Source organism: Elgaria multicarinata, chromosome 3 (genome assembly GCF_023053635.1).
Source record: "Elgaria multicarinata webbii isolate HBS135686 ecotype San Diego chromosome 3, rElgMul1.1.pri, whole genome shotgun sequence".
In the NCBI taxonomy this organism is placed as follows: Eukaryota; Metazoa; Chordata; class Lepidosauria; order Squamata; family Anguidae; genus Elgaria; species Elgaria multicarinata.
The window spans coordinates 98259311-98286893 of NC_086173.1; the positions used below are offsets into that span (position 1 = coordinate 98259311).

At 47.5% G+C, this 27583-nt stretch overlaps 2 protein-coding genes across 2 annotated transcripts in view; both read right to left on the reverse strand.

Moving 5' to 3' along the window:
* The window catches only part of AMT (aminomethyltransferase), a 200878-nt gene that overhangs the window by 61467 nt on the left and 111828 nt on the right, over positions 1-27583 (reverse strand). The window lies entirely within an intron of this gene.
* On the reverse strand, positions 5262-27380 carry CDHR4 (cadherin related family member 4). The gene is made up of 18 exons (XM_063121572.1): positions 27156-27380; positions 26276-26435; positions 25658-25749; positions 25344-25439; positions 24836-24939; positions 23717-23850; positions 23380-23563; positions 21657-21810; positions 20028-20130; positions 15581-15790; positions 12945-13084; positions 12093-12237; positions 11167-11381; positions 9575-9714; positions 9150-9191; positions 7362-7446; positions 6444-6477; positions 5262-5317 (listed from the first exon to the last, which is right to left on the reverse strand). The coding sequence occupies exons 1-18, from the start codon at positions 27378-27380 to the stop codon at positions 5262-5264; spliced, it is 2319 nt and encodes a 772-aa protein (XP_062977642.1).

Here is a 27583-nt window from a genome sequence, read left to right on the forward strand (position 1 = left end):
CTATCAAAGAAGGTTGAGGTGGCATTATTTCTGATCTTAGCAGTAACAAGAGATATGGTGAAAGTAGCAGTTGGGGTCACCACCAAGTTTCATCAATGCCACAATTTGAATCAAAGTATGAACTCCCAGTCCAGTTGAAATATTGTTCTGAAATTGGAGGGATCTTTACTGAAATCCACAGTGAGGTCACATCTACTGCATGTTCACCCAGCAAGTGTTTTTCATAAACCTGACAAAGTGGGCTCTAGCTCACAAAAGCTTTATGCCACTATATATTAGGGTGCTTCCAGATTGACAGCTCCTAGCACAATAAATTGAAAGACACGGTAAAACTATTCCATCTTTCCTTCCTTAATGGTTTCTCTGTGAAAAGAAATAAGACAGAAGAAGCTGTGAAGGAAAACAGGTGGGTAACAAATGGAAGGCAACATAATTTGGACCAACCGTAAAATTCTGTGGATGGGGCAGGGCGATTGCACAATAAAGGTCTTGCCTGAAGCACTTTTACAGTGCAATTCTGTACATCACTACTCAGAAGCCCCACTGTTTTCAATGGCACTTACTTTCAGGTGAGTGCCAGAGACTTTTAGATAAATATAAGAATGTAATGAGCCCTATCGGATCAGACCAAAGGCCTCTCTAGTCCAGCATTATATTCCCACAGTGGCCGGCTAGATGCCTCTGAGAAGCCCACAACCGGGACATAAAGGCAATAGCAACCTCCCACTCATGTTCCCTAGCAAATGGAACTGCCTCTGATACTGGCGGTAATACATAGCCATCATGACTAATAGCCACTCATAGCCTTGTCATCCATACATTTGTCTAATTCCCCTTTAAAGCTACGTTGGTGGCCATCACCACATCTTGTGGTAGAGAATTCTAAAGTTCAACTATACACTGCCTCAAAAAGTACTTCCTTCTGTCTGTCCTGAATTTCCTACCATTCAATTTCATGGGATGAGCCACTTACCAGAATTACACTTCACTCCATCCACTTTCTCCACACCATGCATAACCTTATACACCTCTATCACATCCTCCGTTACTCCCTTTTTACAACTGTCTCTCTGGAATGTATGTTTTCAGCAGTACAAGCAAGCACTCGGTATTATTGCAGCATCTTTACTCTTCTGGTGTTTTAAACTTCTCATGTCCAACTAACCCATGTACTCTTTCACAATATTTTAACCTCAAACTGCTCCTGTTCCACAAGCTTTAAGCACTTATCTTCATTTAAGGATTGGTGGAGAAACCATAAAGGATGATATGACCAGCTCAGGAAGAAAACCAGGAGCCATAATCTCATACCAACTAGAAGTGGAAACAGTCCACAGAACCCTGACTGCAACCACCAAACACAAAACTGGGAGTGTTGTTGAGCGCGGGTACCTTTTGTCTATGGGGACTCCTGCCCCTAGTGTGCTTCCAGGCGAGGCTTTGACAATGCCACTACCCTGCCTTACTCACAGAATTTTATAAGAGAGCCCAGGCGTCATCATCTTCCACTCGTAGCCCTCCCCTCTGTGTTTTCCCACCACTTCTTCCATTAAGGAGAAAAGGACAGAATTGCTGCTCAGTGCCTTCTGATTGCTAGTGCTAGGAGCCCTCCATCTGGAAGCACACCTACTTCGCACTTTCAGGTGCTCAGGCTGCACCGCCGGTGCCCATTCTGCAAATTGCTCTCACCTACGATTTGAGGCAAGGAGGGCAGATCAGTACATAGACTTCAGGAGTTAGATATTAATCCAATCCCCTTTCAAAAGCTCGGCGTGACACAAAACTTTCTAGCCAGCTGGGAATCTTGCACTTGGCAACTTAGGAAAGGGACAGCACAAGAGAAATGCAGAGGCTAAACCAAGCCAGGTGGCCTCCAGTCAGCAGAAAATTTCAGCCCTTCGCTTCTTGTGCCATTGCACTGCCCTTATGTCTGTGGGAGACAAGTGTGTTGCTCTGCATAGCTAATGGAGAAACAAAGGGGACTTTTTGAAACTCACTGGAACTAAAAGTTCCTCTTTCAGCTCTCGTTTCTTTATTGAAGCTCTCTGTCATTGTGGGAGAGCCAAAGACCATACCTGTTGTTCTTATGCCTTAGCTCACCTTATCTCAACCAAGAAGGAAGAAAAACAGACAAATGGGGCATCCTGAAGCTGTAGAAACATTGCTGAAATAGGTCTGTCAAAACCTTAGTTGATTAACTTGTATTTCGCTCCTTGTTTACCAAGTTTACTGGGCAGCACTGATCACCCTTTCACACTCCAAATATATTGTCCTCAGTTAAAATATTAAGGGTGCAAGCCTATGCATGTTTCAACAAAAGATCTCCTACAACTCCCAGCATGCCCCATCCTGTCTGGGTCATATTGGGAGTTGTAGGATTTTTTTTCCTATTGAAACATGCATAGGATTGTGCCCCAAATGATGAACATTTTCAGTTGGGAGACTCCAGCAGAGGGGTACTTGGGCATCAAAATGTGTTCTATCATACACCAAAAGGGTGGAGAGTGTGGTTTCATGGTCAGAGGCATCATCAACATTCAAGGAACAGCAGGATGTATAAAATAACACAATATGATGCAGTCAGTATCAGAGTTGCCCACTAGGGGCATTTTGTTCAGAACCTAGGTTTAGGTAGATGTTAGTGGCAAGGTGCACTGCTGGCTACATCTTTTTGGGGGAGGGCTTTTACGCAACATGCCCTCAGTGGACCCCCTTCCTAAGTGGGCCCACTTCCTCCTCACTAGTGTCACTGCTCCCCATTTACTTGCTTTCCTCCTCTGGGCCCTATTTCCCACAACCACCCAAGGGTAAAGGCAAATGGAGGGTGCTGCTCCATCTCCTCGCTCTTGCTACTGCTTGCATACTCACAGAAGGCAGGTGAGCAGGATGCAACAGCAAAGAGGCAGAGCAGCAAGACCAGGAGGCTCTCAGGACAGGCAGTGGGTGTTCTGTTCTGCCTTTATTGTGGCGTGGATGTAGCCTCATTGGATACTGGTGAGGCCTAGGTTACAGGCTGAACACTATGGATCAGATTTTCTACAACACCTTGGGCAAGCCAGGTTTCCCAGGGAGGCTGGAACACGACTATGACAGCATCACAGAGAACTCCAAATAGTGCTGGGAATGGAAACTAGCCAAGTTTAACAATCTGTCACTCCAACAAGCAGCAGATCATGGCTGAGACTTAAGGGGTTGACTTATTTTAAGATGGTTAGCCCACCTCCACATTACTTAGGAATTTTGGCTATTGGGCAGTATAGAAATGAAATAAATAAATATTATGGCACTATTGTAACAGAGAGGAGGTTTTGGCTAATCCTTTGCAAAAATTACACCCTGCTTATGTTTCAGAACATGTGATCGATGCTACACAGAACAAACCTCACAACTCTTCAATGTCCCTTTATTTTTTAATGATTGGTTTGGCACACCCATCCCAATACAGGAATCTGGAATACTAGTTGATGCTACATTTTACTATTATTTTCTCAATTGTTCAGTCATTAATAAACACCAACAAGGAACATACAATCCAGTTACAGAAAATATAGGTGAATTTAAAAAGCAAACATATGTATGCAGTTGTCCAGCATTGGATGTAGAATTCTTGATCATACAGCTGACCACAAGGCCAAGTAATATCCCAGACCAATGTTCCAGCAGACAAGCTTTAAGTTCAGACAAATGCAGAAATCGCCCAGATAACAGGCACAGGGTCAAGGCACAGTCAATCAGTCCAATACAGAGAGTCAGGCAAAGCAGGAGTGGTCAAACAGACAAAGGGTCAAACACAGTGAGGCAGTCCAATACATACATAATCCTGTAGCAGAGTCAAGCAGAGGTCCAAGATCAAAGCACAGACACTCAGGAACAAGACACAGTCAGGATTCAAAGCAACAGAAGCTGGCAAGATATTGTTTCCAGCAACCAGCAAGCTCTCACTGCTGGCTTTTATTCACAAAGGCTGCTGAACCCCACCCACACTCAGCTGCTGTATATCAGAGCTCTCTGAGTAGCACCCTACTCAGGAGAAGTTGCTTTCTCCTGAGGAGACCATTTCTGCAACCGAGCACTCCTTCTTACAGGAGGCCTACTGGCTTATTGCTTGAGGCAACGATGCTCCTAAGGGTTAGGGGGTTGCTCAGCCTCTGCTCCAGAGTCAGAGTCCCCTCTCCCTGTCAGGGGAGGAGCTGGAGCCATCTCCCCCAAAGGCCCAGGCGCCTCCTGGTCTGGTACCAGTACTTGATGTGTCTCCCTGGTTTCTGGGGCTCTGCTTCCTCCTCTGAGGATTCCTCTGGCAGGGGCATGACAGCAGTGCAAGAGAAAACTGTCAGAGCTTGTCATGATGCCAACAAAAAAATAAAGTTGTAAGTCATAGTTTATTACTTGCTTATGATTCTGGCTTGTCCTGGTTTGTGCATCGTGGTAAGCAAACCACAGATGGAAGATTTGTGGTTTGTTGAGCTGCTGCTTGCAGCAGGAGCAATTGGGCAACCTGTACCAACATTCCCCAGGCTTAATGTTATATGTGAACCAGCAATATGCCTGCAGCATAGTTTTTCCTGTAAAGCCCAGTTCATACCTACATGTAGAAGCAGGAAGCTCCATGCCAATCCCTGCACGCAGGGGTGGGTGGGATTAAATTGTAGAGAAAGCATTTCACCTGCCTATGTTAAAGGCCCAAATGAAGGGCAGGAAACTGAAATGACAACCTGAATTGTCAATCCTTGATGCTAATCAAATGGACACTGGCTAGGGAAAAACAACGTGCCAGAGGGGAGGCTCTTAAATGCAATAAACAGATATAAATGCATAAACAGATATAACTGATGGAAATGTTCCAGACAAGCCTCATTTACAGAATTTTAAGCAGGGTTCAGACATCTTCCACTCATAACCCTTCTCACCCCTTCTTCCCTCTTTTTTCTTATTGCAGGAAATCCGTTCAGGAGAAAAAGACTGAATAGCTGCACAATGCCTTCTGAGCCGTAGCACCGCCACCTGAAAGCATCCTAAGTCTCCATTGCAACATATACAGCAGACCCTGGTTATAACCGTGCATGTTATGGTATTATAGTGTTATATTTTATTTATTTATTTTATTTATTGCACTTATATACCGCTCCCATAGCCAAGGCTCTCTGGGCGGTTTACAGAAATTCTGTATTCTTATAGTATTGGTGATGTACAGAAAGCTTGCTCTTCACTTCCTTCTCCATCATGTCTGTGTGCTGCTGTCCTTAGGGTGGAACAGGCCATGCTCACACCCAACGTCGTGCCCCAGTGCTGCTGTCAAACAGGTAATATTGGCCTGTGACTAGAGACATAAAGCAACGGACAGCATTAAGCCACTCTCCAGCCCAACCCCAGTTCTCCATCTGCCCACCAAGAACCTCACTATACACGCCCACGCTGCCAGGGAGGCCTACCCCAGGTCAGTTGGTCTTGGATTAGAGAATGCAATGTGGTTACATAAAACATCTGTTGAGAAAAGCTGCATCTTTGATTGTAGAGCAGCCTTGCCTAATCTGGCACCCTCAAGATGTGTTATACTACAACCCCCATCATATGCAGCCCCCACACAGTGGCTGTGTTGGCTGGGGATGATAGTTGTTAAAGTGCAACGCATCTAGAGAGAACTGGGCTGTTAAGGCTGCTCTAGAGAACCTGGCAAGATAGACAGTGATCTCAGTTATAAACATGGAGGTCCATGTGGCCTGGCTCTGTGTCATTTTGCAGAGCAGGATGCTCCTGAGGGCCCCTCCCGTGATCCATGCCCGCAGTTCCACCCAGGAGCCATTGCATCTTGAAGGCATCTACACTGCATGACAACAGCGTTAGTCCATCAGGGTTTCTGGAAATTAGGCTGCCCTCTGTGTAGGAAGGCCAGTTACATATTATGACTCTGCTGCTCGCTATGACATGTCATCTCTGCAGGAGCACATTACAAGTGACAGCAAATGCATCTCTCAGATTCCTGCTAATGAATGCAGCTCTAGATGAGGGATAAACATTGACATGGGCATGCATTGAGAGACTGATCGATCAAATTGCTATGCTTTCTCCATACAGCTTGAGGCTGCTTAAAGAAGCTATTAAAATGGACGGGTTCATGAAAACATGGCTTCCCTGTATAACTTTTGTCAGTACATGCTCCACAGACCAGGATTCATCAAATAGTCATATTTCTGGGTGGGAAATATAATAGCCGGGAAGACTATTAATTTAAACAGGAACATTAGTAGCGATAGCTAGTGAAAGTTCTTTTACATTCATCAGTCTCCTCTCAAACTCTCCTATATCTACTAGCATATGTGACGAATAATGTAAGACAAATAGCATGTATTGTGCCCAGCTGATGTTATGGTTAGATGTTAAAATAGTGACGCGCCTTAGAATGAGTTAAATGAATATATAAAAAACAAACTGGAGACTGAACTGACCAGGGTCCTGAGCACGGCCATCGAAGTCATGTTGCTACAATGAAAGAAGGAGAAAAAGAGACAGTGTCACATGATTATCATGCTGGGAAGGATGAGAGAACATGTGAGAGCTTCTGCCGTTTGATGGTTTTCTAAAAGGGGACCCAGAAGCTCTAGTTACTCTGTTCTAATCTCTGCCAGCAGGAGGCACTGTAACTATCAAAAGGGGGTACAAAATGGAGGCAGGCAAGCATGTCTGGGGTTCTTATTTCACCAAGCAGGCAGTCTAAATGGGCACCAGACATGCCCTACGCACAGGAGTATAAAATCAAGACAAGATAAGGCCAATTGATTCTCACAATGGTGGGGAACCTCAGGTCGATGGGCCAAATCTGGCCCTCCTGGGGTTCAAATGCAGCCCTCCAGGGTTCCCCAGGTGACCATTCCCCCCTTTCCCTTGACCATCAACCACTTCTGCACATTCTTTCCCCATTGGGCCTGTTCAGACAACACACTAAGCCATGGTTAGACCGTTAAACCTTTTGCATCAAATGGTTAATGAACGTGTTTAAACTGTGGTTATGTAGCCACCATGGCTAGGAATGGTTCACACGACACACTAAGTTTAAGTTCAAAATACTTAACCACTGTGGCTTTCATGTCGTCTGAACGGGGTCATTCTAAAAGTTTGAAATGCCTTTCTAAAGGCTTAGTTAATGGCAGTAAGAGCGTTTAGTTAAAACAAAATGCTGGCATTTTTTAAAATTTTATTTTTTTATTTTTGGCTCTGCCCCTTTGGCTCCACCCACCCACGCCCAAGAACTTTGAAACGGTATTTAACTCTTGGGCTGAAAGCCGTTCCCCACCCCTAGATTAACAGCATGCAGTAGCACTGTAAGCACAATCTGATGGGGAAATTCAAATCGGGTCCTGCCATACCAGGCTCAGCACCTCAGCGGAACCTTTCCCTTTCTCCTTGCTTGGCTCTTCGATCGCGATGTAATTTCTTTCTAGTCCGTCGCCCCTGTGGAATGTAAGACATGGATCACAACTGGGTCCTCGATTAGCATTCTGCTGGGAGTCTGCCAGGCCCAACAAAAGACAAAAATTATGGCCTGGAAGATCTATATCTTATTAACCAGTACGCCAGTCCAATTACAAGGAGGACTAGGGTGTGATGACAAGGTTTAGCCCGCAAAGGCTTTGGACAGCTGAGGCAGGCCCATTCTTGTGCCCTTGTATATTTTAGAGTACAACTTCTATCCGCCCCAGACAGCATGGTAAGTAGTCAGGGATGATGGGAGCTGCAGGCCAAAACATTCTGGAGCACACCAGCTTAAAGCTCCATCACACCTCCTTTTTTTATCCGGTTTTCATCTGCAGTTTCCCCCTCTGTTTCCTTAGCAAGTCGAGTGCTGGGCACTTTCACGTCTCTGTGTTGTTGTGCTCTTTCAGCTCATGTATCTTTTCACCTGGAGCACGACTATGCCGTTGACATCTACCGCCCCGCCCCCTACATTCTCCTTTCTCCTGCAGTTAATTATTTTTTAAAAAAAACATTTCTTTATTTCTGCCAAGTACAATAGTACAGCAGCCTGAAACTGTGCAATTATGGTAAAACAACACACTATACTTTCCACTAAGATCATATTAAACAAACTCCAAGGAAGGGAGGCCGTTTGTAGGAAGCAGGAGGGAGCACATGGGCCGAGACTGTTGCTGCCTTTTGGCTTGAGAAAGGTTTACGGGGTGGGGGGTGGGGAGGGAAGGTTTGATTTGCTTGTTTCATTTTGCTTCTTTTAAAAATCTATTCTAAGATGTTTTATTCTGTTTTTATTTTATTTTATCTTGTATACTGTTCCAAAATTTTTAATGGGGGGCGGTATATAAATACTGCAAATAAATAATAAATAAAATCAAAGGAAAGGAAAATTGATCCTTCACAAATGCAAACAGGTGGACTTTCGCACTGGTGGACTATCAGGAAATGGGTTTTAGGGGGGGGAATTACAAGAATTCCTTTAAAAAAATCAAAGTATGAACTGATCTGATTCAAAGTTGGCAAGCTGAAAGCTCTGCTTAAGGGCTCTCAAGGTCCCAATTTTCAACTCTATATCTTTAAAAATGAGGGAGCTGCGGGCAAGGAGGTTGCATTTCCCACATTTCTCTTAAGGTGAAAATGTAACCCTAGTCATGCCTACTTAGGAGTAAGAACATAGAGTTAAATGGGACTTCTCTCCCTCCCCCTCCACAGTTGAGTGGAGAACTGCCCCGCCTTCCTCTTTTGTTAGCGGGATCGCCCTTAGACATACACACCCCAACAAAGAACAGGATGGTCGGATAGAATGCAATGACAGCAATACACAGGAGGGAGGAGCACATTTATTTCGCATGGAGGGGGGAAAAACAGACTTTCCCTGCTCCAAAAAGAAACAAAACATGGAGAGGAAGAGGTGAGATGAGCGCAGGACAGGGACAACGTCATGTGAGTACCAGGCTGCAAAACCGCATACCACCAGGCATGGCGAGTGTGCGATACATCACTGGTGTGATGGAGCTCTTGGGGAAGGCTGTAATTTAGCGCATACATACTGCCCTCATGTAAGCTCCCTCCAGAGACATCACACTCCTGCTCCATGCTGGGCAAACAATGTCTGAACAGAGGAAAGCCCCCTCCCTTCATGGCACTGACATCCACTGGGTCCTGCTTAGAACCGGGGCGCTTACTTGTTCTGCAGTAGGGACTGAGACATCTCTCCTGGTGCCTTCCTGGAATCCAAAGAACAGTAGAAGGGTGAGATTTTAAGGGGAGAGACCTGCCCCCACGCCCAAATACCGGGAGTTCTGAGAGGGTATGGAATGAGCCACAATGTTCCTTGAGCCCAGAAAGGCGGGAGGGGGGAAAGGTTTGGGGGCATGCAGTAGGTTGCAAACATTCAGGTTTTTCAAGGTAGCAGGGAGGGAGACATGATAGCATCTTCTATGGGGCCAGATCAGGCTCTTTCTAGTGGAGCATTGCTCATCTTTGATTGCAGCCAAGTCACTTTTCAGATCTGCCCCAGAATGTGCCGGTGCTCCTGCTGGTTTCCAAGCTGAGTCCGTCGTTGGGATGGAATTAAAAAATGTATGGGCAGGTTTTTCAGGAAACTCACCTCCAGCAGAGCCGCCAGATCAGCAAACCCAGAGCAGAAAGGAGGAGCACTCCAGTGAGCATAAGAACCACCACGAACCAGGGATCTGGTGCCCAGTATCTCTCAGTGCCGTACAGAATGATGGGCTTCTTGGGCACTGTCTGAAATCACAACAATGCAATTCAAGCATTCAGAACTACACAGCCCTTTTAGATGCCAGGCCAGCCTAGCCAAGTTCTAGTCGTGAACGCTCACAAAGTCTTTGAAGTAATTGAGTTGTTAGGTTCCAGCTAAGCCTCAAGCCTACTATACATTTCTCTAATTCTGCCTTTGCCAGAATTCAGTTTCAGTCTCTTCTCCCTTTTTTGACATATAACTGTGTACAGGCTGTGGCTAAACCATCAGCTGCTCAACCATGGCTCAACCAATTGCTCAGCCATTTAACTGCCAATAGGGACACTGTTAGTACTTTGGGACCATTCAGTAGCTTTTGGCCTTCTCTAAACAAGGGATTTATTGCACACTACTCAATAGCGTGATTGGCTACTGAAGAAAGTTTGTGGGTCTTTTACAAGACGTCATCAACAACCAGGATGTCTCCCTTTAAAAGAACCACTATCCTGAAAAAAGCAGGAACTTCCACGACTAGATGGCACAGTCTTAAAGGAAGTATTCAATTCAAGCCATGTAGTCACCCCTCTCAGCCCGCGTAATGCAGCCCATAACAATTGCACCCAAAAGCAGGAAGCACAAACTCCCTGGGAAAGCAACGCGATTTCCCCTTAATGTAAAGACTCCCATTGACACCAACTCCCTCACCATTGGCTTTGCTGCCTAGGGCTGATCCTTGGACAACCATCCTTGGACAACCATCTGTCAGGGATGCTTTAGGGTGGATTCCTGCATTGAGCAGGGGGTTGGACTAGATGGCCTTGTAGGCCCCTTCCAACTCTGCTATTCTATGATTCTATGATGGGAGTTGCAGTCTAACAACACCTGGAGAGACACAAGTTGCCCACCCCTACTCTAAGTGCTTACTGTAGGCTAGCAAATTTTAAACTGTTTCTTTTATTTTCAAAGTATCTTATTTATTTATTTATTTATTTATTTATTACACTTTTATACCGCCCAATAGCCGAAGCTCTCTGGGCGGTTCACAAAAATTAAAACCATCATAAAACAACCAACAAGTTATCTGCCTGTTTTCCTTTGTCCCCCTTATTATAATACTTTAAAAATACACATCTCTCAATTTGGAAGGAGAGTACTCCTTCTGTCTTCTTAGACTGCTTGAGTCACATTACCGGGCCTTAAGCTAAAGAGAAGTAAAAAAGGAGAGGACAGGCTGAGGCTTGACTACTTGGAGAAAGGGAGCTTGGGCTGGCAGCCCCACCCACCCCTTACATCTGAGTAAAGACGCTTTTCATTGGGAGAAGCTTTGAGACTGAAAATGTGTGGTGGCTGCCTAAGAAAAACTAAAGGACACATTCCCAGTGGTCTGCCTTAAGAGTTGGCACTGGAACGGATGTTGCTCCATTGTCACAGGAGCACCAGTTAACAGTGTGGAAACTCCAGGGAAGCAGATTGATTCCTGACCGTATCTGTCCCCTCACCGTAGTCGTGATGGTGGTAGTAGGCACCGTTGTGGTCCAAGGAGTCACATAAACAATAATGGTGGCCGTGGTGCTCAAGCGAGGTGCACTACGGCTGTCTGTCACTTCTACCAGGAGCTCAAAGGTGAGGGGGTCAAAAATGCCATCATGGTTGTAAGAGAAGGTGTTATGGAAAAGATTATTACGTTCCATGCGAAAGCGTCCATTTGTGTTGCCTGAGGGGGGAAGACAAAAAGGGGCACCTCTGCACTGCAAACCTGTATCAGCTTTATGCCAGTTTAATTTGCCGTGGCTTCCCCCAAGGATTCCTGGGAACGGTGTGGAGGGAATTACATTAGAGACCCCTAGCCAGCTTCACCCAAATGAAGTTCTCAGGGTTCCCTGGAGAGAAGGAACGGTGATTACAGCACCTCAAGTGCTCAGGGTTTCTCGTCACATACACAACCCGTAGTTGTCCTTTCTTTTGCAGAGGCTTGTGCTACTTCAATCCTGACTTGAGACTCCAGCTTTACCATCCCACTGAGCTGCCATTATCAACACACACACACACACACACAGAGATGCCCCTTCACCACTGCCATCTTGCCATAACCACAGCCCATGCCGACCAAATCCGCCTTTGTCCTCCAGCAGTTTCACAGAACCAAAGACCACTGATTTGAGCCTCTCAGGCTACGCTACACTCTACGTTAAATGGGTAGTGTGTCTCTGACCCTAACTTCTTTCTTTACTTTAGTGCAAGTGGGCAGGGCCCCAATCTGGACCAGAATTACGGTGCAGCAGTGGAGGGGTTAAACCTTCCCACCCAGCTGCTTCCCCCTCTAAACTCACACACATACACCCATGCGGGGGCTAAAAAGAAAAGAAAAAGCGCTCTCCGTTGGCCCAAATCTGTTCCCTAGAGCTCTGCCTCATCCATTCCATACCACCAACAATGGTGTAGATCAGTTCACTTAGTTCATCCTTATCCGTGCATTTCAGCGCTGTGATGCTCATCGTTCTAGCCCGTGTGGAATAAATGTGATGCAGCTCAAAGGGTGGTTTACACTCAGGAGGGTTGTCATTCACGTTCTGCGGATAAGGAAATAGGTCATCTTTCTCAGCACACCTGCATGGAGGTTCTGGAATGGACTATTCCCAAACTCCCTTCTCCTACTTGCAATTATCACTAATATTCTCAAAAAGCAAGATCCCAGGCAGGGTCTTCATCTGGCACTGGGCTTCTCATGCTGCCCCAAATGGGAAATAAGCCATTATATCTCCTGTGAGCACAGCATGCTGCAGGAACCAAACAAGAACCAAAGGATGGCACAGAGTAGAGCAGATGTTTGCAGAACACAGTACTTGGCAGATAGATCACTATCTGCATCGGTCATTTACCAGACGCCGCGTGAAACTCCACCCGAAGCCAGTGAATGAGGATGTGTTAACACACGGGGCTTCAAGGGAGTTGATCCTTTTTATTGCCCATAAAACTATCCATGGGCACCATTGGAAGCTCCACTCCTGGGGCTAAAGGCAGCTTTTTCGGGGTGGGAGTTGAATTTTTGTCAAGACCACAACCCAGGAGAAAATGGTTACCACACACCCCTGCTCGCACAAAGCAGTTTGGATCATGTTCAGGATCCTGCACACATGCTGGCTGGGAATAATGGGTGTTGTAGTCCAACACATCTAGAGGACACAAGCTTAGGGAAGGCTGCCATACGCTATGTTCTGTGCCCTAGTGGCCTTCAGAACTATGCATCACTGCACATTCCCCACCCAATTCCAGTTACCTGCACATTAATGGTGATGACACACTGTCCAGTGCGCGGCACTGAAGGAGGTGCATCATTATCCAGGTCCTTTAGGTGGACGATCAGACGATACGACGGCATTCTTTCATGGTCCAGTGGCCCCGATACATACAGCTCCCCTGTGAAACATACTTTCACTTGTGCCTCTGCACTTCCTGGAAACTGCTTGGTTATAACAAATACTTCCAACTCCCATATTCAGGGCTGCCAATGCTGATTAGAATCCCCACTCCTGTTCTTCAAGCTCCTTGAAGTGAATGTGGGCAGGATAGTTCAAGAGTGTCCAATAACCACCCCTGAAATGATCTGGAGTCTGGGGCCCAGAGGAGAGAAGGAGAGCCATCTGAGGGCAGCGGAAGGCTCTCTTGGGTCATCCTTCACCCCTTGATTCATCTGGACTTTGCCTCTAAGGGCGCAGTCCTATTGGATTGGCCCTGGGCAAAGCCCGGGGCTCAGGACACAATCCAAGGGGGTGTCTATACCCCACTGCTTTGCAGTTGCTTCCCCCCAAAACCCTGCAGCATCACTGCTGAGGGTCAGGAATGCTAAATCTAAATAGCCCGAGGAAGCATGGGTTAGCAGGTGGCCATCCTGCTTGTCAATCTTGCCCCCTGCCCAACGCCCTGCGTTCCTGGGCTTACCTTGCACTGAGTTCCACCCCTAGGAACGCCCCCGAACCGAAGCCACCACTGACAAAAGGGAGAAACAACGTGGTGCCATCGGGGCAAATGGGAAAGTGGCGGTAAAAGCACACCGCAAGAAAGCTCCGTTTCGAAGTTAAAACCCAGAAGTGGCTACGAGTTGGCGGCTGCAGTATTAAGAGCGTCATCAGATGAGTGTTTGTTGCTGGGCGCCCACGGATTTTCATGGGTCTTTTTCATGACGCCGTCTGCCTCCTGTGTGTCTCCTGCCCTTTCTGCTCATTCTCCCGTAAAAAAAAAAAAAAAAAAGACCCGGAAAATCCAACTTTTTCGTCTGTAGCAAAACGTGTCACCATTTCCTGCTGTGGGCAGGAGAAGCAGCAGGATAAAAACGCCCACTGAATGGGCCACGTGGTTGTAGCTGCTTCCTCTTTTTTCCCACATGAGAAAAAAGAGGAAGCTGACCGTCCCTATTGTGGGACAGAAAAGCAACGGTGGGGAAACGCGATTCCCCCCCACCCCGTTTGATGATGCTTATAAACAACGCAAGCCTGGCTGTGAGCGGGGAAGGAGCCACCAGCTTGAGGCCAAACTAGGGTGCTTTGGGGTGGAGAGTTCCTAGCGCTATCATTTGGAAGACAGTGTGAACAGTGTGAACCGCCCAGAGAGCTTTGGATATTGGGCGGTATAAAAATGTAATAAATAAATAAATAAATAAATAAGTGTGTAGCTCTTCCGTTTTTTTCTCCTTAACAGATTTTTTGTGGCGAGAAAAGAGATGGAAAAGTGGTAGGAAAACATGGGTGGGTAAAATTCAAAGAGGATGACATCTGGACACCCACACCCACACCCTAAAATTCTATGAATGAGCAGTGCCAGCTCCAAGTTTTTGAGGGGCCGTGGTCAAGATACACTCAATAAGCCCCCTTTCCCAGTACATCTACCTTCTCACCACCTGTCATTGCTCCTTCTCCTCTTTTTCATCATTGCTATCACCCGTTTTCTTGAGGGCAGCCAGCCAGAGGGCAGGTAGCCACTGGCATCTACCGCTCCTCCTTCCCATCACCACCATTGTCTGGGCCAGAACGAGAAGCAGGAGAACAAGCAGGTTGTAATGGTGGAGGAGCAAGTCCAGGGACCCCTGCTGGGGTGTGGGCCCTTGGCAAGTGCCTCTCCACACCTACCCTTCATGCGGGCCCTGTGAATGAGGCAGGCCAATGGCGCAATAAAATCTCTTCTGGAATTACTGGGACGGAGCAATCCTATGGGCCCTAGACAGCGTCTGGGGGACATGGGACATTTCAGATTCCTGGACCTGAGGCTGTAGCCACCGTTACGACCTCAGACTCAGGGATCCGAGCTCCCTGCTCCCAACCCTTTCGCAGCTGCTGTGGAAAGGACCACACCGTCTACTTCTACGTGTTCAGAAAAGCAAGCTTGCAGAAGGGTGAAAGGGGGCATGTCGGTGGGCAAAGAGGGGAAGGGAGCGGAGGAGACTGGGGATGCAGGTATCCAAGCCTCCCCCAGCCATCCTCAGCCTGCCCCACCCCCTCTCTCCAATGCCTCCACTAGATAGGCGAAAATGCCTGTCTCGCTAAAATGCAGAGTGGGAAGTGCCTTGCGCCTCCCACTCTGCATTGGAGTCTTGTAAACCTCCGAGTTCAGAGGCTTATGAGTTCCAGGGCAGATCCAGTAGGACTGCGCCCTTAGAGGCAAAGTCTAGATGAATCAAGGGGTGAAGAATGACCCAAGAGAGCCTTCTGCTGCCCTCCAGATGTTTTAGACTTCAATTCCCATCAGCCTCAAGTAGCATGGCCAAGGGTCTGTAATGCTGGGAGTTGTAGTCCAAAACAACTGTAGGGCATCAGGTTGGGGAAGGCTGACCTAGAGACAAGTGGGAAAGGAAAGGCTGGGGATGGAGCTATGAGGAGGCCATACCAGTGGGGAGCACACGCAGAGATGTCCATTCTTTACCTGAGCGACGTCCAATGTAGAAAGGGGAGAGAGCACCTGCATCCGGGATGCTGTATTCAGTGTAGTTGAAAGGATAGTCTCGGTCGGTGGCGTTGACCCTTCCAACGAAGCTTCCAAAGCCAACGTTTTCTGCAATGCTAAAGATCTGTGGCGAGCATTCCGGGGGGTACTCATTCACTGGGGTCACTGTCACCAGCACAGGCACGCTGGCTGCAAAACACGCAGAGAGAGGGCCAAGAAGCCAGGGTGGCTGAAGTTTCAGCAGGCACCGGCTAACTATTGGTTAGTAACTGAGCAGCCAGCCTACATCATCATACGTCGCAGGCCAGACTCAAAATGTACAAGACAGCTGCTGCAGACCTGTAGGTTTAAATCCAGGCCTACCTATAAAGTGAGGTGAGGAAGTGCAGTCTGATTTTTAGAGCAAACAGGATGTGTGGGTGAAAGGGGGGCTCCCCAGTTTTAATGCTTTCTTCTCTGTAGCACAGGGGTGCAGAACCTCTTTCAGCCTGAGGGCCAAATTCCATTTCAGAGAAGAGCCCAAGGATCACATTCCAGTGGTGGGCGAGGCTGTTGGTAAAAGGAGTGGAGCCAAAAGAACTAAACATACCAGCATATTTTAGCATAAAGCTCTTATTGTCAGGAACTAATTCCTAGGCATTTCCTAGGCACTCAAGAAAGTTTGTGGGTCTTTCACATGACGTCGTCAATGACCAGGACATCTCCGGAGGTATCCGTTGGAAATTCCGCCATGAAAAGAACCACTTGTAAAGTGGTAACATTCTGAAAAAAGCAGGATCTCCCACCACTAGATGGCACTGTCTCAGTGGAACTGAACAGAGAAGTATTCAATTTGAACCATGTGGTCGCCCCTCTCCACCCATGTAATGCAGCTCATAACAACTACGTCAAAAAGCAGGAAGCACAAACACCCCGGGTAAGTAATGCAATTTCCCCTTAATGTAAAGACTCCCTTAAAATAGGAGGAAACTGCACAAAAGCCGGGAAACTATCAAACAATTAGTAGTTGGGGGGAAAGGGTGAGGCCAGGGAAAAGGGGCATGGCTTCTGAGGAACCCTGATGGGCAGACTGGGATTCTTCGACTGGGCCTGAAATTCTATACTCTGCTGTAGCATCTCCCTCCAACTGGGGAAAAATGAAATTGTGAGAGAGGCTGCAAGGAAGTAAGCCATGTGAGGAGGAGTTCAACACACACACACACACACACACACACCTTTTGCTCAAAAAATGGGCCACCTAAACACTGCTTGGTATGTGATCGGGATAGCCTCAGGCTTAAGGAAACAGGTAGTCACCATCACATGGAGTTTGAGCCAGTATACCTTTGGGGATGGGCCAGATTCTGGCAACAACCAAATCAAAGAGCTCACTGCTCTGGTCTTACTTGCTGCTATGATGCCCTTCAATCTGCCCAGTTGCTGTACATACGTAACGTTTGCAATTATAAGTCATATTCGCTGGACATAAACCCACTGGGAACAGATTTCTGCAAATTGCTCAATTTCCCCCGCGCATTCATGTTAAATGGATCATAAAAAATCAAGCCAATTCTTGGTACAATTCCCATGTTTGCATATTTTTATTATTTCCATCATGACAGGGTTTGCCCTGAAATCAGTTGTTGTTTGCAGTGTGAAGTATGTGTCCCCTTTGAGGGTGGTCTAATCTGGGCTTTCTGTTTGATCTCCTGTTTATTTTTTTGGCACAGATCACAGGCAGTTGTTGCTTGTCCATGGCAAATTTGCTTAGTAAATATCTCCCTTCACGTACCAGTCTGTGCGGCATGTTCTAAGGTCAAATCAGCATCAGCCAACAGCCTGCTCTTTGATTGTTTTGCTTGAAATGTTCTCTGTCAAGAGAACATTTTAAAACATTCTCTGTCATTAGCTGTCAATGCTCTGGTAACTGGTTCTGTGACAAATAATTCAGACTTTTTTCTTCTTCCTGATGCTACTGATAAAAGCCCAATCATTTGCCAATCAGCCATGACTAAAAGATAGGTGATTTATAGAATTTCCACAGCCTCTTCAGATATTTTCTTCATTGCTTAACGACAGCATTTATGCTATATAATAGTTGGTGGTTGTTTGCTCCCTGGGCTGCAAACCAATCAAAAGTAAGCAGAAACTCTGGGGCTGTCTTGACGACAATGCAATGGCGCCGCGAGCTCCCAAAACCCCGGGCTTGTGCTCTTGTGGGGTTGTCCCCATGGCACGGAGCGAGCGCAAGATTTGCATCCATCAATCGAAGGAGGAGCTGCCGCCGCCCCATGCACTGTCGCCCTATGCTCTGCTGCGCCACCGCATGGCACAGCATGAACAGTGCTGTGTGTCCGTGCATCCCTCCCCGTTTCCCCCCAACACCTTACCTTGTGGGCCTTTCCCTGCCAAGTGTTTCCTTCTCCCCACCCTGGAGAAAGCATGTAGGTGTTCCAGCAGCCATTCAGCTTGCTGGCCTGCCCCCAGCACCCTGTCTGGGCAGATGGCGACCAATCAGGGGTCACCAACTGCCCAGCCATACCTTCACTGCGACTCTGTAGCGGTGACAGATGGCAGATCATCGCCTTGCTCCAGAGAAAAAAATCGGGGTAAGTCCCTGACTTTTTTATTGCAGAGATTCGGGAGAAAGCTCTGGGATGGCTCCACAGTGGCTTCTGCGTCATATAAACAACACAGCGCCACTGGAGAGCCACCCTGGGGCTTTCCCCACGTATAGACAGCCCCCAAGTTGATTTCAATTGATGAGTTAAGCAGGTGTTTAAATAACTTCCGTTGAAATCTACTAAACTTAAAAGTACTTCTTTCTAGTTAGGTCTTTACACCCTTGGTTGAGTCATAACCCATTCTGTTAACATTTCTAGAACAGCCTCCCTCAATTTGGTGCCCTCCAGATGTGTTAGACTGCAATTCCCTTCATTCCCAGCCAGAATGGCCAAAGGTGAGGGTTGCAGTCCAACACATCTGGAGCGCACCAGTTTGGTGAAAGTTGCTCTAGAACAGGAGTGGGCAGAAAGTAGATCTCCAGATGTTTGGGACTTGAACTCCCAGAAACCCCTGCCAGCATGGGGAATGCTGGGAGACCAAAACATCTGGAGATCTACTTTCTGCCCACCCTCGCTCTAGAAAAGCCAAGCTCAGTGTCGAGCAATTCCTTCATCAGTTTGCAGCCAGCTTATCTATTGATCATTCATTAGTCAGTGTGCATGATCAGGCAACTAAAATGTTCAGCCTGGAGGGGGCCTCTTCTGACACAACAGTTTTCCTCATTGAAATGCTTTTGGAATGAAACCCTTCAAGGCACATGAAAAATGCAACAGAAGGATTGGTCACTCCATCAGTATTTGCTATTCTGTCTGCTAGAAGATGGGAGGTCAATGTCGACCGCGCCCTGTTGCCTCTTCAGGTTTGTGCAGAAGAGGAATATGGATTGCAATTTAGCACAAATACATTCCCTCTGTGACCAACAGCCTGAAAGGAAGGGACTGTTTGCAAGCCCAGCCATTCCTAATTGCTGGCCCTTATGAAGAGAGATGGTCCTAGTCCTAGGGTGACCATATGGAAAGGAAGACAGGGCTCCTGTACCTTTAACAGTTGTATTGAAAAGGGAAGTTCAGCAGGTGTCATTTTTATGCATGCAGCACCTGGCGAAATTCCCTTTTCATCACAACAGTAAAGCTGCAGGATCCCTGCCTGGTATGACCAGATACAAAAGAGAGCAGGGCTCCTGCAGCTTTAACTGTTGGGGTGAAGAGGGATTTTTGGCAGGAGCTGCATGCATCTCTCTCTCTCTCTCAAAAAAAAAAAAAAAAAAACACCCAAGGTTCTGGTCCTTTGGGCTCCAAAGATAGGCTTGAAAGTGTCTAGTAAAACTCCCTGAACCTGAAACGGAGTGTGTGTGTGTGTGTGTGTAAATCAATAGATAGAACCATCTTCTACTATAAACCAAAACTCAACTACTTATGAAACATATCGAAAACAAGCTCTTTCAAATACTGTGGATGCCTAATATATTTTGTAGACAATCCCCTTGGTCAGGGCAAAAATAAACAGGGAGAAAATGTGGGGCCTAGAATTTCAGCAATCTTGATGCAGAATTGGAATTAATTTAAAAGAAGAAACACAGCGTATACCCCTGCCTCAAACGTGCACTTCACTGGATACTAGAACTAATTTCTCCCCAAGTTCAGACAACAGCCATAGTTAGCACAACTGTTTTATTTTTGCCAGCAGAGCTCCAATGGATATTTTGTTCAGCTGGACTCCTACCACGAGGGAGATCACCTCTCCTCTCTGAATCCTGCCTTAATGTACAGCAAGCTGCTCTTTTGGAGACTCCGCAGAAATCCCACTTGTCCATGACCTCCTATGTTCAGCGTCAAGGAAAGGCCAAGCCCAAACACTGCTTGTTGGACAGGGTGGTACTCACTGGTTCGTGGGGGACTTCCATCGTCCATCACCAGGATGGTGGCTCGGTACTGGAATTTAAGGCTGGCCATGGTTACAGAGTCACAGTCCAAAGTGGAGTTCACCTGGCATGGACCAAACACAGAAAGGTCAGAACACTTTGGCCATTAATCCACAGGCACTAAAGCCCAATGACACAACTGAAGCGAATGGCATCCTGTACCAAAGAAAGATGCTTCAGTCTGGAAATATGACAAGCTCTGTGGTGCAACCTGGGCTGGACCTTGGGGCTAACATGTGGAGGGCTGCAGCCCAGCCCTCCAAATCATAGGTGTGTGCAAGGGGTGTGCCCAGGCACACCCTAATGCCTCAAGCAATAAGCATCTCTTCAATCCTCCCCTCATCAGCAATGGCCCTCCCACAGTCTGGCAAGCCAAATGCATAGTAAGGCATCAGTGTATACAATTTTTAATAAATACATGAATAAAAATGTCCTTTACGATTAAAAAAAATAAAATTCCCTGGGTACATATCCTAATGAAATGTGCTGCACACCCCTATGCCCCAAATGACCACCCAGAGAGCAGTGGCACAGACCCGTGTCTTCACGGCACCAGGTTGGCGCCACCTCCCTTGGAAACCCCGCATTTTCCCTCCCCCGGGGTGGCATCGGGTAATCCTGATGCCAAGGAGGGAGCGTGGAGTTTCTGGGTCACCATCCAGAGACCAGAACTGCCCCCGCCCTTTTCCTGGTGGAAAGCGACCAATCACAAGTGACCTTCCACCATGCACTGCCCAGCCACACCTCTGTTGCAACTCCAGAGCGAGTCTTTTGGGCTGTCTTGATGTCATCTTGTACATCCTCTCCTCACTCTGGAGAAAAAAGTCAGGTTAAGTCCCCAACTTTTTCCTCTGCAGCTTCAGCAGAAAGCCCCAGGGTGGGTGCGCGATTGCAGCTACGTCGTATAATAGATGAGGGCTTTCCGAGCATTTAGACAGACCCCAGTGTCAGCACCTGAGCTGACATGGGCATATTAGGGCACCATAGGGCTGATGCCCTCACCCACAGCATCCTTTATTCTTTTTCTTTTAATTATAAGGGGTGGAGGTAGGAGGCCAGATATATACATGGTTACAGGTACTATATGATCTCTTTCTACAAAAAAAATGGTGCTTATTCTCAAGTAATGTTTTTAGCATCAAGGCACTCCATTTTTGTTACAAATCACTCAGAAAGCTTTGGTTATTCGGCGGTAGAGAAAAAGAGTGAAATAAATAAAATAATATCCCTGTCATCATGATGGTGCTATAATTTAAGTGAGTTTAAGATGCAAAACTGCACATGCCTAGAGTATTTCTTTTTATCCGGGCTGGTGAAGAGGGGTTTGGTTTTTCTGTAACGTATCAGGAATGCAAAAGCAGCTGTAAAGTACAGAACGGTAGTGGGAGCAGTGTGGAAGGAGAGGAGAGAAATATTGGCTACGTGCTTCACAACTGAAGGAATACACATGGCCATCTAAAGCCCACCCCAACCCCGTAAGCCCATTAAAAGAACAACCCTATCACCCCTAGATAGTATCAGGCGGAAGGACAGGATAGTTTGGATTCCTGAATCCAAGGCTGGAGATGGCAACCCATCCCAAGGGCTCACCTTCAGATCTGCGCCCTCCATTCGGAAGCTGTAGGGTGGACTCTGGTTGACTATTTTGTAGTGAAGGCTACGGTTGCCATTTGCTGCACCAACACAAGACAGACCCAGTGGCGGCAGGGTTGTCCCGTTGGGGGTCGTCTCTGGAATTGTAGCCCTGGGGTGAAGCAGTCATCAAAGCCACAAGAGTGTGTGTTTGTAGAGGATACAGAAGGAGAGAAAAGGTGAATGGGGAAAATGTCTCTCCCTTCCATCATTCACCCTGTTGTGACTCTTAGATCAGACTGCTGTTGACACTGGCATATCAAGTCTTCGCAATGGGGGCACTGGTATTAATTTGCTTTGAGGGTAATTGAAAGAAGGCCCCGTCCTTGTGCTCTGATGGCTTTAACACATTAGCTATTCAGGCAGCTCTGTTTTCCCTCCCAACCACTTGTATAACTCCTAAGGGCTGTCTATATTCAGGGAAAGCCATGCTATGGCTACGCATCTGCGCTACATCAGTTAGACAAGACAGGCGCAGCTTCAAAGCCACCACGGGGATTTCCTGTGAAGCTGCGTTTTGAAGAAGTTGGGATTCACCCTGATGTCACCATGGTGTTTCCTGTGTCTGATGTTCCTCTGGGGCAATCCGGGGGTGGTGCCTGGTGGAAGGCGAGCAGAGATTGGTCGCTTTCCACCAGGAAGAAGGCGGAGGTGGCTCCAGTACCTGGCTGGCCGCCCAGAAACCCCATGCTCCCTGCCCCGGCATCGACATTATCCGATGCCATCCCGGGAGAGGGAGAGCAGGGTTTCCGAGGGAGGTGGCGCCAACCTGGCACCTTGAAGACAACCCCCTAGGCCCAACTAGGAGTGCTTCCAGACAGAGGGCTCCTAATGCTGACAATCAAACGGCATTGTGCAGCTATTCCATCTTTTTTTCATCTGTGGGTTTTCTTCTGGTAAGAAAAAACATGCAATGGAAAAGCACAAGAGAGCTACAAATTGAAGGGGTCATCTGGACCTCCCCTAAAATTCCATGAATGAGGGCCAAAACAGACATTACTTTAAAGCTGTAGTTACCAGCCACGTCTCCCCCATTTGCATTGTAGATACAGGGGGCTTGATCCAGATGAGGTCCCTGATTGGAGGGGGGTAGGGGCCTTTAAAGCATTTTTACTCTAGAGTAAGCGCAAGGGGGCTGATCTGCATTGAGCCTCTAGTATGGAGGATAGGGGCTTTAACCCTCCTCCCGCTATGAGTCACATCTGGATAGGGAGGAGCCTGCAATCTCTGTTGAAAAAATTGTGACCCATAAAGCAAATAGATCTTTATTTTGCAATAGATATTGCAGGCATGGGCTCCCCAATGAAATCAGGGCCATAGTGGGAGGAGGTTAAAGTCTCCCATTTCCCATGCTAGGGAACCAATACAGATCAGGACCCTTGTGCCTATTCTAGATTAAAAAGGGGGGAACACAGCTGCTACATACGTCTTTAAAGCAATGCCTGTTTTGACCATGAGACGGGTTGATTGTGAAATAAAAGCCTAATCTGGAAACACTTTTGAGACTGTGAGTTACTACCCATGGATCCTCCTAACACCCTGAATACTGCTGTAACTACTAAATGACACACACATACACACAGCCCTCTGTAGGTAGGGAGAGACCCTTGTCTGGCACTGTAACTATACTTTTTTAAGCTCAAGCTGCTGCAAGACACACTGTTGTTCTGCGGAGACTTACACATATATAGCAGGGCTGCACAAGGGTCCTTGCAGGTTGTGCGGCTTTACAGTGATGTTAACCATGATGTTGGCACTGATCATGGGATGGGACATGTCATAGGCCCTCACCAACAGAAGGGTCTGGGCTAAGCCTGGATTGCGTTTCAGATTGAGGTTGTACGTGTTCTTGATGACGCCCATCTCTGCAGGCAGGCAAGAGAGGCTGGGATCAGTCAGCCCCTTGAGGGCCAGAAGGCTGAGTTAGCTTGAAGGCAGTTGTTGCTGACCACCCCAGAAGTCCCAGTCCTTCCAGGCACTGTGTGCCTACTATGCCACCCTCCGGGACTTCCCCTTACCTGAATCAATGGTGAAATAGGTTGTGTCTCCAGAGATGATCTGGTACAGCACATTTTTCCCAGTGGCTTGGACTTTTATAATTTCCTTGAGAGGCCCCGTATTTTCCAGTACAGATACTGCTACCGATGATGCCCTGAATCATGAAGGAAACAGCATAAATCCTTCCCGCTTGAGTCAGGAGTCTGCCAAGCACCATTGCCCACTCTGTCAACTCCTGGTTCCAGGTCATTACACTAGGATAAGGTAGGAGCATAAACAGGCCAGCAAGGAGCCATCTTGAGAGATGGGAGCTTGCGTCTTGGCTGCCCAATGCATACTCTAGCAGTATGCATGGCCTGAAAAGGAGGCCTCCAGCGGCCTTCCTAGCTCCATGCCTTCTTCAGAGAGCTTGAAGTTGGGTGTGATGGTCCAAGCAGTGGTTGGCAGTGTTTCAGAGAGGACCACCCTCTGCACTGCTCAGTCTGTGTGTTCCAAGGCCCACAAGGCAGAACAGGCAGTAAGCCTGACCTGACACTAGATGAGGTCCTGCACATTCCTTATTGTAGGTGAATCATCTCTGCTCATTTGGTTTCAGCTGAAAAGTCCAGATCTCTTGGCTTGTCCCTGCTCCAGGCATTGGCAGCCACTGGTGAGCAGCAGCCTATCTGGCACACCAGTTGAAGGGATGTGAGTAGAAAAAGTGACATTGCTGGGGTTCCCAGCAGGCTGCTTCTTGGTTCTGCCTTGGCTTCTCTAAAGGTTGTCAGGGCTTCCCCTCTCACCAGGGCATGGCTCAAGTTCATGGTGGGGGCAGGAGGGAGTGCAGGAAATGGATGGGCTCTGCATGCGCTCTGGACTGGGCAAGTCCTTTTGATTTTGGCTCCACCTTCCACCAGAATGTGGCTCCTGAGAGCTTCTCCAAAATGGAATTCAGCCCTCGGGCCAAAAGAAGTTCAACACCCCTGTTGCAAGGGATTCTGGAGCCTGCCTTTCCTATGATGCAGTGCAGTCTCCAAGTGGGTCAAAATATCTTGGTCCAGTCCCACCTGCTGGCAGCCTAGACTCCAGGTCTATGGAAAAGGGAAATCGGAGTCCAAGAGACTTTGGGTCGCCCTCCGCCCTCCCTTCTCCCAACTCACGTGAAGTTGACTTGGTTATGATAAACAGGCAGCACCTCGACTGACAGAGGTATGCGGCAGCTTCTCCCACCGCTGTCCTTGACCACAATTTTCATTGAGAAGGTCTGCAGGGGAAATAATGTACGACGAATCTGCCAGCAGCCAGATGGGGCTAATCTAAAGCAGCCTTTCAGTACATTGCTGGGTCCAAGGGAGACCTGAATGGGGAAGACTGAAGCTCCACGAACAGGAAAGGGCAGTTCCTATCCCTGAAATGAGGAGCATTAGGAAGATGTGGCTGGAAAAGCCTAAAGCCCTCAGCACAAAAGTGGGGGTGAGGTCAGAAGCCTAGCGGCCCAAGAGTTGTTTCACACAGGCAAGCAGCAGTTCCTCCTGTGAACACTTCTGATAGGAGACACAGAGGTGGGGAGGGACATGCCTGGGAACGGAACAACATTCACTGCAATAGGACGGCAAGGAAGCGTTGGCCAAGCGCAAGTATGGGTAAGGTAAACATGGGTGTACGCACCTTTCCAGCATGCTCACGACTGAAACCTGTGGCAGGTGCCTGCACGGCTCCAACAGAATTGATTGTCAAAGACAGATCATTATTCTCAATGGTGTACTGTTGCGGAGGGGGGAGAAGGTAAAGTCAGCTGGGGAAGATGTTAAACGAGACCACCCCATCCCCCAATGCCGGTCTCCTCCCTCTGCCTGGGACACCATTAGAAAATTCCTTTTCCCAGAACACACTCTCCACCTGTTGCCAGTAACCCTTCCCTTGTGGTAATAAATCCTTCCCTGAGCATATTCCTGCTTTCCCCTCACAACCATGGTGCTTACGTTCAAGCTGCCTGTGCGCGGCTCCCTCAGGACAGTGTGGTAGATAAAACCTCCAGGACTAAAATTTTCTGGAACTTTTAATGGGACCAGTCCTGCAGCAAGGAGAGGAATGAATGCAGCTAAACTCTAGTCGTTGAGTACCGGAGCCCTTCGTTGACTGAGATCCCCACTAGGTTAAGCAGCCCCAGAGTCTCTTCCCTCTAGCACATGGTTGTGCTAGAGGGACCTGTGGCTCTCTATATGTTTTGACCTAGAACTCCCATCATCCCTCACAACTGCTAGGGCTGATGGGAGTTTAGGCCAAAACATTTAGAGCTGATGTGAGTTGCAGGCCATAAGTGGCCACCCCTGTCCCAGCATGCTGAGTGGCTTAATGGCAATTCTGTAGTCACCATTGTAGTCTACCTGGCTATTCTTGCCCAAAGGAGACCTTCCTGTGTCATGGAGGACGTGCTCCAGGCCAGTGGAGAATTCACTGCCACTCTGGGCCTGGTGGTCGTCTTCCACTCCTGCCCCACTCCACCCACAGTCCTGTATACTCTCCTCACCAAGGCACTTTTATCTTAGGCTGGACATGCCAGAACCCTAACTGGATCGAGGTAATTGAGACAGGCTTACCTATGTCACCAAGTCTGCGGCTGCACTCTAATCTGTCTGCTGGGATTACGTGAATGAAGAGTTCACTCATAGCCACTTCTGTTCCACAATGGGCAGTGTATGTCAAGGTGTACTGATTCACCTGCTTGGCATCCAGGGCAGCACTGGGACTAAGGCTCACCTGGTAGCCAAAAGAAAGTACCTCAGCATAGTTTCCTAAGCAACCATCAGGAAGTACGGCCCACCAGCCACTGCCTTCCATGTGACTACTACAACTTTTGAACTGCCTTCTGAATGCCCATCCCACAGAGACAATGAAAGCATCAGGCAGGCTGGACTGGCTCAGTATGTCTAGACCACCCTTCCTCAACCTGATGCCCTTAGATATTCTGGACGACAACTCTCAGCAACCCTGATCACTGGCCATGGTGGCTGGAGCTGATGGAAGTCCAAAACATGAGATTCAGTAATTGGAAGCTGCCTCTAAAAGGCTTTAAGAGGAAAGAAACTATCAAGGGGATCTCCTGCTATTTGTAGTAAACCTGAGAATTTGCTAAACAAAACCTGTGTTCCATGGCACCAGACTGATGAACAATAATTCTATTTCATCCTTCCAGTTCTTCTAGATAAGTTTAATTGATATAATTTATTAAATATTCTAGTCCCACAAGAGGTTTCCATCTCAATTGGATGCAAACTTCTATCCTGCAGTCAAGCAGAATAGCAGCATTGTCTACTCACTAGGCCCAGACCAAAATTTCCCCTGAGATGTTTAAACAGGAAGACACAGAAAGGAAGTGTCCCTGTTCTCTTGTGTGTCTCCATAGCTAGAAATGCTTCCCTCTTGAGGGCGTTCAGAGGTATTATACCGATGTGACACAAATCCACAGCCCCCTCATACCTGGTAGGAGCCAGGGGATAAGATGTTCAGAGGATTGAAAAAAGAGGCTGCAGGACTGACGTTCGGCTCTAAGGTTACACTGAGCGTATCGCTGGAGTTTACACATTCAACAGTGAAGTTTGTAACAATAGTGCCTGGAGCTGTGCTGTCTTCCAACTTCACAGTGGCTGGAATGCCAGTGAACTCTGCAGAGACATCATTGAGAGTGTTTTGGTAGTGTACCATTTACTATGGTAAAGTCCTTTTTGATATGAAATCCTTCTCCATAAGGGCAAGCCCAACGAGTATACAATGCTAATTAAAGCCTTCTTAGACCAGGTTTGCACGACACAAGGAGTCAATAAGCCATGGTGGCTTGTTACCATCACCACTCTGCGTGTGCTGGTTATATGCTGGCTGATTTCACTAATAAACTTGCTGTGATGTCC

Coding starts and splice junctions, on each gene's coding strand:
- CDHR4 (XM_063121572.1), bottom strand. CDS start 27,380: ATGGTACACTACCAAAACACTCTCAATGATGTCTCTGCAGAGTTCACT. Junction 25,750..26,275: donor CCGCAGACTTGGTGACATAG/GTAAGCCTGTCT, acceptor TCCTTGCTGCAG/GACTGGTCCCATTAAAAGTT. Junction 21,811..23,379: donor TGCAGCCCTGCTATATATGT/GTAAGTCTCCGC, acceptor GCTTCACCCCAG/GGCTACAATTCCAGAGACGA.